The sequence below is a fragment of the Neovison vison genome, chromosome 11 (genome assembly GCF_020171115.1).
Source record: "Neovison vison isolate M4711 chromosome 11, ASM_NN_V1, whole genome shotgun sequence".
Taxonomy (NCBI): domain Eukaryota; kingdom Metazoa; phylum Chordata; class Mammalia; order Carnivora; family Mustelidae; genus Neogale; species Neogale vison.
Window position 1 is genome coordinate 28,653,072 of NC_058101.1, and position 18,628 is coordinate 28,671,699.

Consider the following 18,628-nt stretch of genomic DNA (forward strand, 5'->3'; position numbering starts at 1 on the left):
TTCATATGTCTCTTAAAGCTGGTTCTAATTAGTTCCATGAATGGGAGTGGGGCAGGAATCCTTGCCTTCCAACTCAAAGGAGAAAATACAAAGTATGTAGTCTTTCCTTTGACTCAAGGTAGGTATTGGATTAGATTCTAGGTCAACTACTTTATTTCTCCTTCTTATTTAATCCCTCATCTTCTCTTCTGACTCACCCTTCAAATAGCTAATAACCTGTTCATGGCCCGTTATTTATATTTATTTGCTATCTGGAAGAAGTCAGCAAGAGTCTATAGAACAAAAAGTTTATACACTTTTCAATGTGCTCCCCAAAGGGCCAAAACCAAAAATGAATAGCACACCATGCTCATGGACTTCTCCCAACTATATCACCCCCATATCCGCCAAACACTTTGCTATGAACTAATCCCCCAAACATTTCCAGCATCCCAACTTTGACCTGTTATAAATAGCATGCCCAGCTAAGCTTCATCCAACTGTATCATCCGCATATCCTTGATACACAAATCTTTTCTTCTAAACTAACTCCCTGTGCATTTCCAGCATTCCAAAAATTTCTTTGCCTGATATCCTCTAGGCTCCAAATCTTGATCAGGGCTAAATTCGCCTCCTACACTGACTGCTAAAAATCAAAACAGTATGCAACAAGAACACCAGACTTTAATCTTAATGACACTCACATATTTTTACATTTCCATGTCTGTCTTCCACACTGGACCATGAGCTCCCCAAAAAATCAATCTATTTATTTTGAGAACTATAATTACAACCACAATAGTAGCTCTTACTGATAAAGAACTTATTCTGTGCCATGCTCCAAGTGGCTTTTCATGAATTATCTTCATGAATAATACTGATCCTTTTTATTGAGGCCCAGAGAAATTAGATAACTTGCCCAGAGTCACTCAGCTTGTCGGCAGTAAAGATGGGAATCAGACTCAGGAGGCCGGATTCCAAAATCCTTGTTCTTGGAAACTACTAGGGGCTACCACTGTAGAGATCACATTCACAAATCGTGCATCATAAAGACACTCCCTAGACAAACTGAAAGTGAGAAACATTCTACAAAATCCCTAAATAGCGCCCTTCAGAACTAGAGTCATCCAAAAACAGACAGCTTGAAAATCTAAGTGACTGTCCCAAGGTCTCCTGGATGGGATCCTTGAAGATAAGGTAAAAATGAAGAAACATGACTGAAGTATGGATTTCAGTTAATAATGCCAATATCAATAGTATTTCATTACTTATGACAAATGTATTATACGACTAATATAAGATGTTAACGACAAAGGAAACTGGATGGGGGGCACAACGAACCCTTAATAGCATCTGTAAATCTAATAATATTCTACACTAAAAAATTATTTAAAAAAATACAACCTCTTTCAGTAATCTTTTAAAGAAATATCTTTGCTGCTGAGTCCATGGACCAAATTTCTAAGTTGTAATTTTTTTTATTTTTTTTTTTAAGTTTATTGATTTTACTTTTTTTTTTTTTTAAGTTTACTGATTTACATAATCTCTATACCAAATGCGGAGCTCAAATTCATGACCTTGAGATCAAGAGCCACACGCTCTTCCAGCTGAGCCAGCCAGGTGCCCCTATGTTGCAAGGTTTTAAAACATCAAATTGTTGTCAGATGTGTTTAGTTTAAATGCATACATGCACGGGGCTCTTTCCTAGCAATAATGTTCTTTACGGAAAGATCGCCTACACAAATCTTTTGCCCGCAAATCCTAGAGAGTTATCTAGCTTTCATTTTAGTGAACATAGTATGTCTCAGCATTAAATTCTGGAGAGAAGTAGCCCCTACTATTCCTTCCTTTGTCAATCAGAGTGTGTATGTACATGTCCTTGTTTTTAAGCCATTACAGAAAGGAGACCCGGAACTCTGTATGTATCTATGGTAGAGATCTGCTCCCAGGCAAAGCTGGAACCTTCTAGAAGGAGTGCAACACCCATGGAACACAAACAGTTCAGTCAGGGTAGCATAGGATTTTCAGTCACTTGGTACCTTCTCTGCCTAAGGGGCTACAGAGGAGACACACTTGCTGAGCCAGTTGTGGGGACTCCCATCTCAGGGACTGGGATGGGAAAGGGTGGTACTAGCCCTCTTAAATACTCCTAATACAAAAAACAAGGCAGTGCTTTCCATTGTACATTTTGTGAAACATTACTACTGTAAGATACTTCTTCAAAACAGGGATCTAGAGTCAAACATTATGGAGGACACAAATCTCACAAATGGGTGTGAAAGTTCAGCTACACTGAGGTGGGTTATTTATATAAATTTTGGCAATTATTATAGTGCAATATAGCATAGCCTCTAGAAGTGCAACACCCACGGTGCACAAACAGTTCAGTCAGGGTAGTGTAGGATTTTCAGTCACTTGGTACCTTCTCTGCCTAAGGTAGAGAAAAGAGAACAGAAAGGTGGTCATGAGGAAGTCTTAAGAAAAATGGTTGTAAAAACAAAAGCACACCATAATGCCACTAAAAATATATATATATATTAATGTGTACAAAAAAAGACTCAAAAGAAATGTACAAAAGTGTTAACTGTGGTCCACTCTGGTGGGCGTTATTGATGGCTTTTAAATTTTCTTGTTTTAGCTTATCTGAAATTTTCTACAATATTGCTTTTGTAACAAAAATACACTGAAGAAGATGAAACAACACAGAGTATCAACATATCCAATATGAATAGCTATTTTTTATATTTCTATAGTGATTATGCAATAAATATTCAACATTTTATCCCTCGCGTTCACAGGTAACAAAACCCAGCTTAAAAAATACATGTGCCTAGGGGCGCCTAGGCGGCTCAGTGGGTTAAGCCTCTGCCTTCGGCTTAGGTCATGATCCCAGGGTCCTGGGATAGAGCCCCATGTCAGGCTCTCTGCTCAGCAGGGAGCCTGCTTCTCCCTCTCCCTCTGCCTGCCTCTCTGCCTGCTTGTGATCTCTTTCTCTGTCAAATAAATAAATAAAATCTTTAAAAAAAAAATACATGTGCCTAGGAGGGTGCCTGGGTGGCTCAGTCAGTTAAACCTCTGCCTTCGGCTCAGGTCATGATCCCAGGGTCCTGGGATACAGTCCCACATTGGGCTCCCTGCTCAGCATGGAGCCTGCTTCTCCCTCCACCTGCTCTGCTGGCTGCTCCCCTTGTTTGTATTCTCACTCTCTGACAAATAAATAAATAAATAAATACCATCTTTAAAAAAAAAAAGATTCTTCCTCTCCATCTACCCCTGCCCCAACTCACGTGCAAGTGCTCCCCCCCATGAATAAAATCTTAAAAATATATATACATATATATGTATGCATGTATGCCTGTATATCTAGGAGAAAATACAGTTATATTTTTCAAAATTTTGGGCCGGTTTAACACTACTGACAGGAATTATAATATTTGTAATCTTATTAATATTCATAATAGCTGACAAGATTTAATAAACATAAAAATTCTGACAAGTTAGAAACACCCTAAGAGACCATGCTAGACAGAATTCTAAAATGGCCCCCAAGTTTCTGATCCCCCTGACTGGAACATACCTTCTGGGTACTATGGGGTTTCGCTTCTGTGATTCACTTATGTTATATGGAAACCTTGGAAAGAGTTTGCAGATGTGACCAAGCAGCTAACCAGCTGAATCTGAGTTAATCTAAAAGAAGACTGTCCTAGGTAGATCCGATCTCATGAGGTAAAAAGAAGAGTGACAGCACTTCCCTGAAGTCAGAGAAATTCAAAGCTAGAGATTCTGCTGCAACCTTGAGGAAGCAAACTAGGACGCTACGGAGAGACTACGTGGTAAGCAACAGTGGGCCACCTCTAGGAGCTTGGAACAGTCCCCGCTGACACTAAATTTCAGCTTGGTGACAGACCCTGAGGGGGGATGCCAGCATCCCACACCCAGGCTCCAAGCCCCACAGAAGCCATGAGACAGTATATTTGTGTTGTTTAAGGTCACTAAATTTGTCGTAATTTGTTATGTGACAGTAGAAAACTAATACAGCGATAAATGAAGAAGCAGGAAAATACTCATCACACAGAGAAGGATAATATCACAGGGACAAACGATTTAACATTCAGTTGAATACAAGTGCCCAGATGAACATGGACAGTGGCCACAGACAACCTACACTGAACAACGAGCTGAACACCAGCCCTGCCTTAATAGATAAAATCTTCCTACAAAATAGGAAAAGGAAATGATCACTTTACTAAGGAAATTCAAAAGGCCAACGAACACATAAAAAGTTAAGCATCTCATTGCTAATCAGAGACAAATTAAGGCAATGAAGTGCTGAGTAGACAAAAATCACACAGATTAAGAGTAACTTCATCCCATTATGGCTGGTGTGAAAAGCGGGTATTGTTTTTCTGGGTGGTAGAAATGTAAATCAGCACAATATTTTAGAGGTAAATTTTGTAGGATCTATAAAAATTTTATATGTGCATTCCTCTGGAGCCAATAATACCACTCTAGAAAGATATCTCATAAAAATAAGATATGTACGAACATGTACGTACAAAAATGCATACTACTTGATGAATCTTCTTTTACATATCATAATCTTTAATTATGTCTCCTTGCCTTAAACTCTAAAAGCTACATGAGATCAAGGCACTTGTGCCACATATTACGGGGCTCACAAAATTTATGTTGAATGAGTAAGTGATAATTGAGTAAGTTCACTGAAAATATTGTTATAATAGCAAAGTAAGCGTGACCACATACAGTACAATACCATGCACTTACTGTTAAGTTATGAGCTCACTCAGAAAAAAAATCCATGAGATAGTGTTGAATAAAAGAAGCAAAAAGAAATACTGTAACTGTTCTAACTTATAAAAGGGAAAATGTGCAAATATGTATGTTCACATATAAAAGAATATGGAGAGTTATATATTCATCAAATTGTTTATGGTGGTTAACCTCTAGAGAGTAAGGTTTTTAATTAGTTATGGACAGTTCTCAGAAATATTTTCATAGGAGTGCATATTACTTTCATAAATAACAAAATTAATGTAGTTCAGTCCTTTAAAGAAAGCTTGCCATTTGTATTATTTACTTAGCCTCAGAAGTTTAGCTCATTATATTTATTCTTAAACTATGTGTTCTTAACCAAGAATCGATGGATATCTATGGCTAAAGGATGATGTGATGGGTTAGGGAGAAGATGTACCCCTCCCTTTGGAATTATTTTCAAAATATTCTTACGGAGATTCAGTTGTTTCATTAGATTCAAACTATTTCTTAGGGAGATGGTCATAGTTTCATTAGATTCTCAAAGTATCTATAATACTCTGTTCTCAGTACCTCATCTCCCACCTCCTACTGCTATTACTAGGATTTTCCTCCCTTTTGAAGAAACTACGGCAGTAGACCCCTTGACTCTGATCTACTAGCTTTTGAAAGCACACGAAGCTTAATGCCTCTTTTGATGAGGTATAGCACCCATATGCTAGAATTATCAAAGCTTTAACTGGGTGCCAAAAATGACCAATCTTAGGGTTGGTTTTCACAGAAACCCAATACTCACCATTTTCTTCATGGCAGTAATCGAAGCCTGCCACACTACATCTTCGGAAAACCATCTTATTCTCAGTAAGAGTTCCCGTCTTATCAGAAAAGAGATACTGAATCTGTCCAAGATCCTCGGTGATGTTGAGGGCTCGGCACTGAACGGTGGAATCCATTTTCTCATTGTAGAAATCCACATCACTTTGAATAAAATATATTTGTCCGAGCTTCACGATTTCAATAGAAACATAGAGTGAAATGGGAATCAAGACCTAAGAGGAACCAAATAATTTAAATAATGTTAGAAGGAAAAGGAAGTTTGAGAAACCAAATATAGTTGGGTAAGTAACAAAGATCTTAAAATTCTATGACAAGCTCAACAGAAATTACCTGTAACAAAATGATCATGGTCCAAAACATATAGAATCCTGCCAACACTGGTGATATGACATGTCCGTCAGGCTCAGGGATATTAAAAAACATTATGTTTTCATATCTACTCAACCAGATTCCATGACCTTTCAAAAAACACATAGACATGAAAAGGATGGTACATATGTATTACATACATATAGAACTTCATTCCTAAATAAGAGTATTTATTTTGGATAAACACCAATTGCTTATTTCTGAAAACAAAATGAAAAGCAAAAGGCTCCACATTCTCCTGTCTCGGTCTCTCTTCAAATCTCTTCCCAGGTCCCTTTCCTACTGTGGCCACATGTAACTGGCTATCATCAACATTAATGCCTTTCAGATCACAGAATGAGAAAGATAGAGATGTGAGGGAAACTATTATTGGCAAATAAAAATCTCCTTTGCAGAAGTCAAATATTCATAAATATTTTGAAAATAAAATACCTTCAAATAAAGATCTTACTGAAAAGAGGTCAGTATACAAAAATCTTATTTTACCTACCCAATGCACCAGTTAAACACATCACAACCAAAAGTAGGACACACCAGAGGACATCTGTATTTGCTCTTCTTTCTAATTTGCTGCGCTTATACCTTGGACCACTGTTGTTCAGCATTGCTTTGGTTTCATGGCCTACACAGGTAACATATCAGAAAATATGCAAATTAAAGCCAGATAGCAAGTATCATGTTTTTAAGTCTCTGTGACAGAAGATTTAATAAAGAATAGTTGCATGATACATTTTGCTAATTTGGTTTGCTTTGCGATCCATTTAGAAAAACAGAGACCAAGGATTAAGCTTATCAAGACAAAATTTCCTTTCTGCTTCTGTAGACTGCATTCTAAATAAACGGAAAATGTTAACTTGAAGAAAAACACAGAGGAGACAACCGTGAAAATGAGGAGTGTCACTAACCTGCATAAACTACAATGCCCGCCACGGCCTCTGTGTTTCTAATGGTGCATCCTCTAAGTAGTAAATTTTCTTTACTGAGACCCACACGTTCTTTGTTGGAATGTTCTCTATAAGAGAGCACAGAGATTCATTGTTACATAGTAAAACTGGGGGAGGGGGGATAAATAGCAAACATGGGGATGCAAAAATAAAAATCATGGATTTTGAGTTTTTTTGACTGGAAGTATTCAGTCGAGCAGTTCACAAGAAAGATTTCAAATCTCTGGGCCATTTGTTTTTGTTATTTTGCTTTGGCTCAGAGAAAGATGCAAAAAGTTTCAATTACCTGTTTTCCATTATTCACCGATTGTCAACTTTTACAAAAACTCAGAAATATTCCAAATAAGTAACTGTTACTCAAGTACAAACTGTATTTCAGGTTACTTAGTAACAGACAAGGATAAAGTTCTTGATACGATTAGGAAATTACCATTTTCGACCTGGATGGAATCAAGGATTGTTCTAGGCCATGGTAAACTGTGCTGCTAAAATCATTAGGTGATAGACTGATGAGGAATTTTATAATGAAAGGATAAGGTAGAGAACACCAATCTTAACAGAACTACCAATGAGACAAGGGACATCACAGGCCTCCATATAGTATGGAACAGATGTCTCCAAAGGGTCCTAATCAAGCCTCTGTAACAGAAAATCAACCTAGAGACTATGGCATCAAGAGATCTGTGAAGACTTTGAAATTGTATGCAATATTTCCTGCGTGCATGTATATGTGTATATCTACGTCTACCTCTGTAGAAATAGAAACTATTTCTTTCATCAGATTTGAAAGTGCCCTGGAACTCTCTGACACTGTTGGTGGGAATGCAAATTGGTGCAGCCACTATGGAAAACAGTGTGGAGATTCCTTAAGAAATTAAAAATAGAGCTACACTATGACCCAGCAATTGCATTACTGGGTATTTACCCCAAAGATACAGATGTCGTGAAAAGAAGGGCCATCTGTACCCCAATGTTTATAGCAGCAATGGCCACAGTTGCCAAACTGGAAAAAGACAAGATGCCCTTCAACAGATGAATGGATAAAGAGGATATAGTCCATATATACTGGTGTATTGGTGTATCTGGTGGAGTATTATGCCTCCACCAGAAAGGACAAATACCCAACTTTTGTATCAACACGGATGGGACTGGAGTAGATGATGTTGAGTGAAATAAGTCAAGCAGAGAGAGTCAATTATCATATGGTTTCACTTACTTGTGGAGCATAAGGAATAACACAGCAGACATTGGAAGAAGGACAGGAGAAGGGAGTTGGGGAAAATCAGAGGGGAAGATGAACCATGAGAGACTGTGGACTCTGAGAAACAAACTGAGGGTTTTGGAGGGGAGGGAGGTGGGAAGTTGGGTGAACCTAATGGTGGGTATTAAGGAGGGCACGTATTGCATGGAGCAGTGGGTATGGTGCATAAACAATGAATGAACACCGAAAAAATAAAATTAAATTTAAAAAAAGAAAAAGAAAAAGGAAAGAAAGAAAGTGCTCCTAGACAGTTTACAGGAAGTCAGAGGGCCGGAAAACAATGTTCACCACCACTACAGGGATGCAGTCTGTAAAATCTAAGTGCAGTAAACCGCAGGCAAAATGACCTGGCTTATTCAACAAATAGACGGCAAGGGGGCACAGGGAGAAGCAGGGAGGACTCAACTCAGGAAGAAGGCAAGCAGCTCAGTCTAGAAAGGGATACATTCTACAGGCTAACTGGCCTAATTTCCTGGGAGGAAAAATTTAGAGACGTGTCAACCATTAAGTGAAATGGGCAGACCTTGTTTGGATCTTGGTTAGGATATCTAACAAAAAATTTTGATATCTAGAATATCAACAAAAAAATTTTTGAGATAACTGGAAAAGTCTGAACAAAAACTAAGTATTAAATGATAACAAGAAATTGTTCTTTATGTAGTTAGGTGTGATAATGATGTTATGGTTCTGGTCCTTTACTGCTATGTATTCATAGTGAAGTATTTACAATGAAATGCAAAGAGGGAAGAAATAGGAAGATAATTAAAACAAAGTTGGGAAAATTATGAAATAGTTTAAACTGGGTGAGAGCATTTGGGTGTTCATTATATTTTTCTCCCGGCTTCTGCATGCTTGAAATGTTCTGCAATAAACAATTTAAAAATTATCAAAGTAATTAGTTGATTAAGTTATAATAGTGGCAAAAATAGAAAAATAACTGGAAATGTTTTTAAATAAGCAAAAAGTAATGTATTTCACCTATTTTGAAAATGCCCTCTTTATTTCAGCATTAAAATTAGACTGTTTTCTAAGCAATATACTTCAGTCAGTAAGTTGTTCCTTTTTTCTTACATATAGGAAAATTGTTATCTGGAATTGCAAGGAAAAGGAAATAACTCTTCAAAGAAGGTTTCATACCACAAATGACAAAGAAAATTGATTTGTCCCTTCACTCCTGTAATTTGTAAACATATTATTCTGAGATGCTTACATTCCTTCGTGTATGTGGTTTTATGTACAGACAACCACAGAGTCATAGTGAGGGTCAGTAGTGTCCTTGGGCTTAATTTAATTCGACTTCCTGGTTTTACAGATGAAGAATTTAAGTCCCAACATTCACATTTCCATGTAGTATTCCCAGGCAAGGACCACACAATCCTCATCAATCTAGGATTCATTATCCCCAGAAACTTCGAACCTATTTAACATACACAAGCATTTCCAAAGTTTCTTGGTAAGATTTTAGATTTTTTTTTCCCCCCTTGGGATCTTTATTTTCCACCATTACATCACTCTAGGTTACTGTCATTAGATCAAAGCCTAACTCCCATCCTAACTGTGTCTGCCCGGCATTAAACAGATCCTGCCCTTGATAGGTATATATTTGGCACTAATGATGTGGGACCTTTGGACTCTATATGAAGCACGGACTGTCCACACAGAGCTCTCATCCACTGAAGAAACTAGGTTACATCTGCCACATGTCCAGCACTCCCACTCAGATGCTGGGGACAGACAACCACACACAGTCTTGGTTCCTTGTGGTCTAAGGGGAGGCGATTGATAAAGAAATATGTAAGTGTAATACAATTATTATAGATATTATTATGACAGAAATCTGATATTCAGTATATACTGTGGGCACAAATAGGAAGAATGTCAGTTCTGCCTGGAAGACTAGAAAAGTCACCATATGAAAGTGAGCATCTCAATTTTGGTTGATTTTAGAAAACAGGACACAGAGCAAGTAAGGGATAAGAAGCTAGTCTGGTAGATAAAAATAATTCCACTTAAAATCATTGTATCTACCTGGGCTGACTCATTCAATGCTTCCCTGCACGTTGCAGAAGCCAGCTCTCAACTGAGGTGTTAAGAGAGCAGACCCAGGGAAGTCCAATCACTGAGGGAGGGAGAGGAAACAGGGAGCCATCTTTTGGATGTGGATTCCAAGAGGAAGGCAATTCCAGTGGTCAGACCATGCTAATCAGAAAGTAAGGCACCACACCTGAAATAGACCGATATCAGAGAAGCCCAGCGGGAATGGAAAAAACAAAGAGCAGGCAACCACAGCATTAGGGAATCTGGAGTCAAGTGATAACTGGAGAGTCAGGAGGGTTACTGGGGCCCTAGAACTAGGTAAGGGCTCTGTGGCAAGACTGAGTACCCACAACAACAAATGATGTTCCAATGTGTCTTGTAAGAAAAAAATCATGTCCAATGTGGATGAAGAAAGAGGTTGACAAGGTAGACCAGGACTCCAGTTTCAGAAATTTGGTTAAGGTGCTCACTCACTCATCTGCTTCCCATCACTATCAATTAGCTTTTATTTTTAAGAAATTATATAAATCAAATCACATAGCATATATTCTTTTCCACCTGGCTTCTTTCACGGATGAACGTGGTATTCTGAGGTGCACCCATGTTGCGTGTATCACCAGTGAATTCCTTTTTGCTGAGTAGTATTACATGGTATGGTTATCCAATTCATTTAACCGTGCACCTGCTGATGGGCATTTGGGTTGTTTCCAGTTCCGGACTTTCACAAATAAAGCTGCTATGAATATTTGTGCGCAGGTTTTTGTACAAAAAAATGTTTTATTTTCTCTTAGCTAACTCCCTAGGAGTGGAATGGCCAGATCATACAGTGGGCATATGTTTAACTTCTTAAGAAACTTCCAAATTGTTTTTTAACATGGCTGTACTTTATATGGTCCCACAAGTGGTATATGGGTGTTCTGGACCCTCTACATTCTCACCAGTGCTTCTACACTTGGGTCTTTTTAACTGTTAGCAGTTGTGTTGTGGTTTTAACATGTATCTTTTCACATAGCTATTTGTCATCTACATACCTTTTCTAGTGAAGTGTCTGTTCAAACTTTTTTAAACCATTTAAAAGACTGTAGTGTTTGTTTTATTATTTAGTTTTGAGATGTCTTTACACATATTCTGAACACAAGTCCTACATCTGATGCATGCATCACAAATATTCTCCTCCAGTCTGTGATTTATCTTTTCATTCACTTGAACAGTGTCATTGAAGAGAAAACGGTTTTAATTTTGATGAAGTTCTTTTTTGTATTTTTTGTCCTTTTCTGGATTGCAGTTTGGGTCTTGTATCCAAAAAATCTTTGCCTAACCTAAGGTTTCAAAGATATCCCTTATGTCTCCTCTTTGTGTAAGCAGGGTTACATTTAACCATAGGCTCCATTTTTGGTTAAGTTTTTTACACAGTGAGAGGTAGGGCTTGAAGTTTATTTGTTATAATGTGGACATCCAATTGTTACAGCATCATTTGCTGAAAACAGTAATCTTTCTTTATTAAATTGCTTGTGTAAGTTTGTCAAAGGCACATTAATGGATAACAAAAACCAGTTGCCTGTAAATGTGTGGATCATTTCTGGACTCTATACTCTTCCAATGTCTTCTGATCTACTGGTCTGTCTTTATGTCAAAACGACACTAACTTGATTATTGTACCTTTATAAGAAGCCTTGAAATCAGGTGGTGTTAGCCCTCCCACTCTGTTCTTCTTTTCAAAGTTGTTTTAAGTTAACATAGGTCCTTTGCATCCCCATATAAATTTTCAGAATAAACTTGTTGATTTCTTTAATTTTTACTTCTATTTTTTATGTGATGTTAGTCACCATATAGCACTTCATTAGTTTCCGAAGTAGTGCTCCACGATTCATTGTTTACATACAACACCCTTGCAATCCGTGCCCTCCTTAATACCCATCTCTGGGCTAAACCATCCCCCCCACCTTTCTCCCCTCTGAAACCCTCGGTTTGTTTCCCAGTGTCCACAGTCCCTCATGATTCATCTTCTCCTCTGGTTCCCCGCCCCCTTCATTTTTCCCTTCCTAATGTCCTCCATGCTATTCCTTATGTTCCACATATAAGTGAAACTATATAATTGGCTTTCTCTGCTTGACTTATTTCATTTTGCATAATCCCCTCCAGTTCCATCCATGTCCATGCAAATGGTGGGTATTCGTCCTTTCTGATGGCTGAGTCATATTCCATTGTATATATGAACCACATCTTCTTTAACCATTCATCTGTTGAAGGGCATCTTGGCTCCTTCCACAGTTTGCCTATTGTGGACATTGCTGCTAAGAACATTAGGGGGCACGTGCCCCTTTTCATTACATCTGTATCCTTGGGGTAAATACCCAGTAGTGCAATTGCTGGGTCATAGGGCAGCTCATTTTTATCTTTTTGAGGAACCTCAATACTGTTTTCCAAAGTGGCTGCACCAACTTGCATTCCCACCAACAACAGGGTTCCCCTTTCTCTACATCCTCTCCAACATTTGTTGTTTCCTGCCTTGTTAATTTTGGCCATTGTAGCTGGTATAAGGGGGTATCTTAATGTGGTTTTGATTTGAATTTCCCTGATGTTGAACACTTTTTCATGTGTCTGTTAGCCATTTGTATGCTTCCTTTGGAGAAGTGTCTGTTCATGCTTTTGCCCTTCTTTTAAAAAAAAAAAAGACCAAAAAACACAACAACAACAAAAAACACCCCAAAACCATGTTGGGATTTTGACTGGGATTACACTAAATCTAAAGATCAATTTGGAGACAAACTGACACCCTAAGAATATTGAGTCTTTCAACCCATGAACAACATACATCTTTCCAACTATTTAGGTCTTTAATTTCTCCCAGCAATGTTCCGTGGTTTTGAGGGTGCAGGTCTTTCACATCTTTTGTCAAAATTATCCTCGGGTATTTCATTTTTTCTGATGCTATTATAAGTTGTATTTTGAAAAATTTCAATATATGGTTGCTTATTGCTAATATATAGAAATACAATTGATTTCTATATGTTGATGTTTCCTACAACACTGTTAAATTCACTTACTTTTTTTTAACATTTTATTTATTTATTTGATAGAGATCACAAGCAGGCAGAAAGGCAGATACAGAGAGGGGGGAGGGGAAGCAGGCTCCCTGCTGAGCAGAGAGTCCGATGTGGGGCTCCATCCCAAGACCCTGGGATCATGACCTGAATGGAAGGCAGAGGCTTTAACCCACTGAGCCACCCAGGCACCCCTAAATTCACTTATTAAATTCTTATACATTTTATCAGATTTTCCACAAAGAACATAAAAGCATCTATAAATAAAAGACAGTTTTACTTCTTTCTTATTTGATAGCTTTTATTGCCTTTCCTTGCCTGACTGCACCAGCTAGAACCAGCTGTGCAATCTTGAATAAAAGTGGTAAGAGTAAATATCCATGTCTTCCTCCTGATCTAAGGGGAAAAACATTTAAAAGCCTTTAGTCTTGCACCATTAAGAATGACTCTAACTGTAGGTTCTTCATAGATGCCTTTATCAGGTTAAGAAAGTTCCTTTCTATTTCCAGTTTGCAAGAATGGAAGTTAGATTTTGTCAAATGCTTTGTCTACATCCATGAGATGATCAGAAAAGTGGTCTTTCTTTTTCAATTTGTTAATTATGGTTTATTAATATGGTAGATTACATCACGTGATTTTCTAATATTAAACCAACCCTGCATTTTTGGAATAAGTCCCAGTGGGTAACAATGTGTTATCCTTTTGACATGGTGGGATTCGATTTGCTATAATTTTGTGCAGAATTTCTACATCTATGTTCATGCAGAATACTGGTCTTTCTTTAAATGTCTTTGTCTGCTTTGGAATCAGGGTAACTCTGGTGTTGGAAATTTTCTCTACCATTTTCTCTTAAGATCACCACTATGAAGCAGGTCTAATTGTCTCCTCTTAAATTGTTTCCTCTCAGGAAACTGAAGCTTGAAAAGAGTAAATAACTTGGTTCAAGGCATAAAGCACTTAAGTAGCCAAATATCCACCTGGTACTCTAATTCTGCAGGAGGACACTATCTTGTCACCTAGATTGCCAGTTCTTTCCAGACACCTCCTTCCAAACACCATGTCTTGGGCTTACTACAGAGATTGTGGAAAACATTCTCACACTACTGACAGAGACTTTTTACAATTATTTTAAGAACAAGATTTTCTTATTGTTTTTAAATCACACATAAGTAAATATTTAACTAAACAATTACGATAAAGCTAAATTAATAGATGGCTAAACACATGGCCTTTGGTGATTTAACTTGGATATACAGACACAAGAATTTTACTGAGTTAATTAAATATAATTGCAATACACAATTTCACTCACACCAAGAGGGTTAAGTCATGTATCACTCACAGATAGCCTCGGAATCTGTTCAGGTCATTATTTGGACTTTCACATTCTATCTTACTGGAGAATTTCTCTGGATCAACTTCAGAGTCCTAAAAAAAAAGATAAGTAACTATTTATACATGTAAAATCACAACACATGAAGAAGTCAATGCCAAAAAGATGACATTTTTATGTATACCACTTTATTTGCATTAACCATATATGTGAACATTCTGAGCACATATTGAAGTTTATTTGTTATAATGTGAACATCCAATTGTTACAGCATCATTTGCTGAAAACAGTAATCTTTCTTTATTAAATTGCTTGTGTAAGTTTGTCAAAGGCACATTAATGGATAACAAAAACCAGTTGCCTGTAAATGTGTGGATCATTTCTGGACTCTATATTCTTCCAATGTCTTCCGATCTACTGGTCTGTCTTTATGTCAAAACGACACTATCTTGATTATTGTATTGATTTTAATCCCTGAAATTTTTATTTAAAAATTTAAAAATAAGCTGGACATCAGCATCTTACAAAATTGATATTTAAGTGTTTAATCCTCCCACCAGCTCTTTAAGATAAAACTAATTCATTCTTGCCACAAAATTTATGTCACGAATTACCCAAATGAAGAAAATGAAGATAAGTACAGGCATAATCACAAATGACTGAGTAGGACTGGGCCGGTCCCAGAACATTCATAGGCATCTACTGGTAATAAGAAGGTCTGAATCATACACTGGAATCCACGCAGGACTCTGTAAAGGAGACCTTCTACTCCTATAGCAAACACTCTCTTACATAGAAAGCACTGAAAAGCTGAAGATACTCTGTTGTTATTCTTTAATCATGCAGGAAGTGTCTGAGATTAAGCATATAAATGAACATTCTGAGCACATAAATATTTAATCCCAGCATACTTTATTCAAAAATTTAAAAATAAGCTGGACAGCAGCATCTTACAAAATTCTCTAATGGACTGAATGAGAATTTAAGAATGCTTGATAAAACCAGTGAGCAAATAAGCAAAGTGTGCTTCTAGAACACAGGCATGGATTCACGAAGAATAAGCCATGGGAACTTTATCTCATTTCCTTGTTTTTCTATGAAATATTTGCCTAATAAAAGAAATACTACTGATATAGCTTGTAATGTATTAACATACCACAGCAAATGTATGAAAAATCTGAGTTATATAATCATATGATTTGATTTGTTAATCAGTTTTTGAGTTCTTCTGATGTACTAGAATCTCAACTATGTACTTTAAATATATTAATTTCTTCTTTAAACCCCCATGAGGTAGGTGTTATAGTTAGGTCTAATTAACAGATAAAGACAGAGAGGCACAAAGAAGAACAATAATTTGCTATAGGTTTCCACACACAAGGCAGTGTTTAGAAACAGGACTGAAAACCAGGTCATGGGATTCCAGAGCACTGACCCTGAACTGAACCCAGCTGACTCTAACTGAACCCAAAGAGTGATGATTAATCAACAGACGTCACCCTCAAAGCTGGTACTTACACAATTTGAGAATCTCAAATTGTGTAAGATTTTTACCAATGTTTTAGTTACATAAATGCTCACAAAAATGACAATGACAAGCTGAGAGGCATATCAATCACAGGATCTAAATTAAATCCAGACACAGAGACATGGCCCACTGTTCCATCAGAGTATGAAATTTACTGAAGATCAGGGCATTTATGCAGCTAAAATACTTTTTAGTTTACTAGACGAAGGAAACCTGACTTAACAGTTGAGTTTTAAAAAGATCATTAAATTTTAAAATAATACTTCATCTCAAGTGTTTCCAGAGAAAGCGAAAGGAAACTGGCACGTAAGCAGTATCCACGCATGACATTTTTACGTATATTACTTAATTTACCTCTCACAGCAAAGCTATGAGGCAGACACATTATTTCTATTTTAAGATAAGCTGATAAATTGAATAAGTGATTTGCCCAAGGTCACACAGTAATTAAACAGCAGAGCAGGAATTCATTCAAACTCATGTTAACATAACTTTCAAATTCTTGTTTCCCTCATCACAGCAGGATTTAGAAAGGTCTAGAAGCTCTGTGGCACGAGAAGCTACACAAATCTCAAAAGGTCCAGGTATAGTTGCAATTACAGATTTTAGGAACAGAAGGTGATTATTTCCACTGCAAAATAATTCTCCAAATTGCAAAATAATTCCATTTCCTTTCATTTAGTTCCAAAAAATATAGGATTGCCAGACTAAAATATGTGAACTTCAAAGTCATTCTATTCTATTGTCTATAAAACACTTCCACAGATAGCTGGAAATGGATTAAGTCCTCTGGGATTCTATTTTGTAATTGTAAACATGAATTTAAAAATTTCCTTATATGTACCTGTGAAAATCTTCTGAAAAGAAAAATGTTAATAAGTCACCAGCTGAGAACACATTATTTACCTGCTCTGCATATCCCCGAACCACCTGCCTCTGTTTTAAATTGCTCTCTCCATCAAGCCCAGAAGTCTCAATGTGACAGATTCCATCTGGATCGGTAGAAAAAAGTAAGACCATGTCTGCAGGAATAACCTCATTACAGGAAAGGCGAATAAAGTCCCCAACAGCAACATCTTTCCAGCATTGGTCGACATATTTTTTCTCTTTCCTGACATCGGGGGAAACAAAAGCGTAAAGAGGATATGAAGACAGAAACATATGTAATCTTATTTTTTAAGTTGTGTGTGTAATTTAAAGCATGGTTAAAGAATTAGGGTGAATTTTAATCTACTAAATGTTAAAAGGGAAGCCAGAGAAAACCTGAATTCCAGAATTTGCTTCACCTGAAAATTTAGCTATTGAGCTAATGAAACCTATTTCTCAACTCTTCTGTCCCAGGAGATTTTGAATTATTATGCTGTTTGAGTGTAACTGGAATAAAATGAACACCTGCTGGGTTAATTCACATATATCTCAATCCCTGGGCGCTCGCTCTTGTTGCAGGTATCAAGGATCCGGAAATACACGAGAAACATCTACACTCAGAGCGCTTCCTGTCTGTCTGGTAGAATGAATTAAATAAAACACCAAAGAAGTAAAATAAAAACAAAATGAATAAGATACTCGACATTTTAAAAATCATTATACTACCGTGAACACCTCTAATTATCACTTAATAGAACTACTGGTAAAACAGTCCTGAGTCCGCCACAGCTGGTCGCTAGAAAGAAGGATGGAAAACATTAACCCTTTTCAAAAGCATAGTTTTCCCCCATATATATTCAATTTTAAAGGAAAGATACATCATTCGAGGTTGTCTTGCTTTAAATACCTGTTCTATGTTAAAGTTTTTGCCATACTTCTCATGCCTTTTCATACTAACCTGCCTGAACTGTGCTTCAGAAAGCATTTCCTTAGAGTAGAACAAGGAAATCTGTATCACCGAATATCCTATTGACAAGTTAAACAGCATTTCATATACAATGTCACCAGCCAATATCAGGAAGGCCATACCATTCCCCTACTGCCTACCAAATAACCATAAAGAACTGGTATTTGTGACAAAAATACACTTATTTCAAAAGTAAAGATTTAGTTCCAATTATATTTGTGGAGCTAAATATTCAGACTCATTGTCAAAGATGCCTGGGAGAGAGCTATATTCTAAATTATGCATCAGAATAAATAGAAATGCCACCTTAGGCCAACACTTGTATACTTTCTGCTCTATAGAATTGTATCAGTCATTTCAAGAAATATCTAGCTTCAGGGGCTACTGAAGAAATACATTTTCAGGGCTTATTTTCCCAAAATATCTAATGCACCAGATTGAATCCAACTAAAGGAAATCCTTGATTACCTAAAGAGTTGGTTAGTTCACGGAGAAAGGTAAAATCAATGATTTTGTCCTTATCATTCTTTTTTCTAGAGTTTGTACAGACCAGTTCACTCTTCATGGAAGAAAGTAAGAGAGAACATCCAAAAACACAAGTATGGGTCATATTTCAAAGGCTCAGTTCTAATGAATAGTGATTCAGTTCTATGAGTAGTGATTTCATTCCATAGAAAAATGGGGAGTCA

At 37.0% G+C, this 18,628-nt stretch overlaps 1 protein-coding gene across 2 annotated transcripts in view; it reads right to left on the minus strand.

Moving 5' to 3' along the window:
* ATP10D (ATPase phospholipid transporting 10D (putative)) overlaps positions 1–18,628 on the minus strand; it is a 102,850-nt gene that overhangs the window by 48,791 nt on the left and 35,431 nt on the right. For both annotated transcript variants that reach the window (XM_044226121.1, XM_044226123.1), the window contains exons 4-9: positions 17,012–17,216; positions 14,587–14,672; positions 6,864–6,970; positions 6,449–6,580; positions 5,920–6,047; positions 5,549–5,801 (exon numbers count right to left, since the gene is read on the minus strand). In XM_044226121.1, coding sequence (XP_044082056.1) covers positions 5,549–5,801; positions 5,920–6,047; positions 6,449–6,580; positions 6,864–6,970; positions 14,587–14,672; positions 17,012–17,216 — 911 coding nt within the window. The remainder of the gene's footprint in view (positions 1–5,548; positions 5,802–5,919; positions 6,048–6,448; positions 6,581–6,863; positions 6,971–14,586; positions 14,673–17,011; positions 17,217–18,628) is intronic.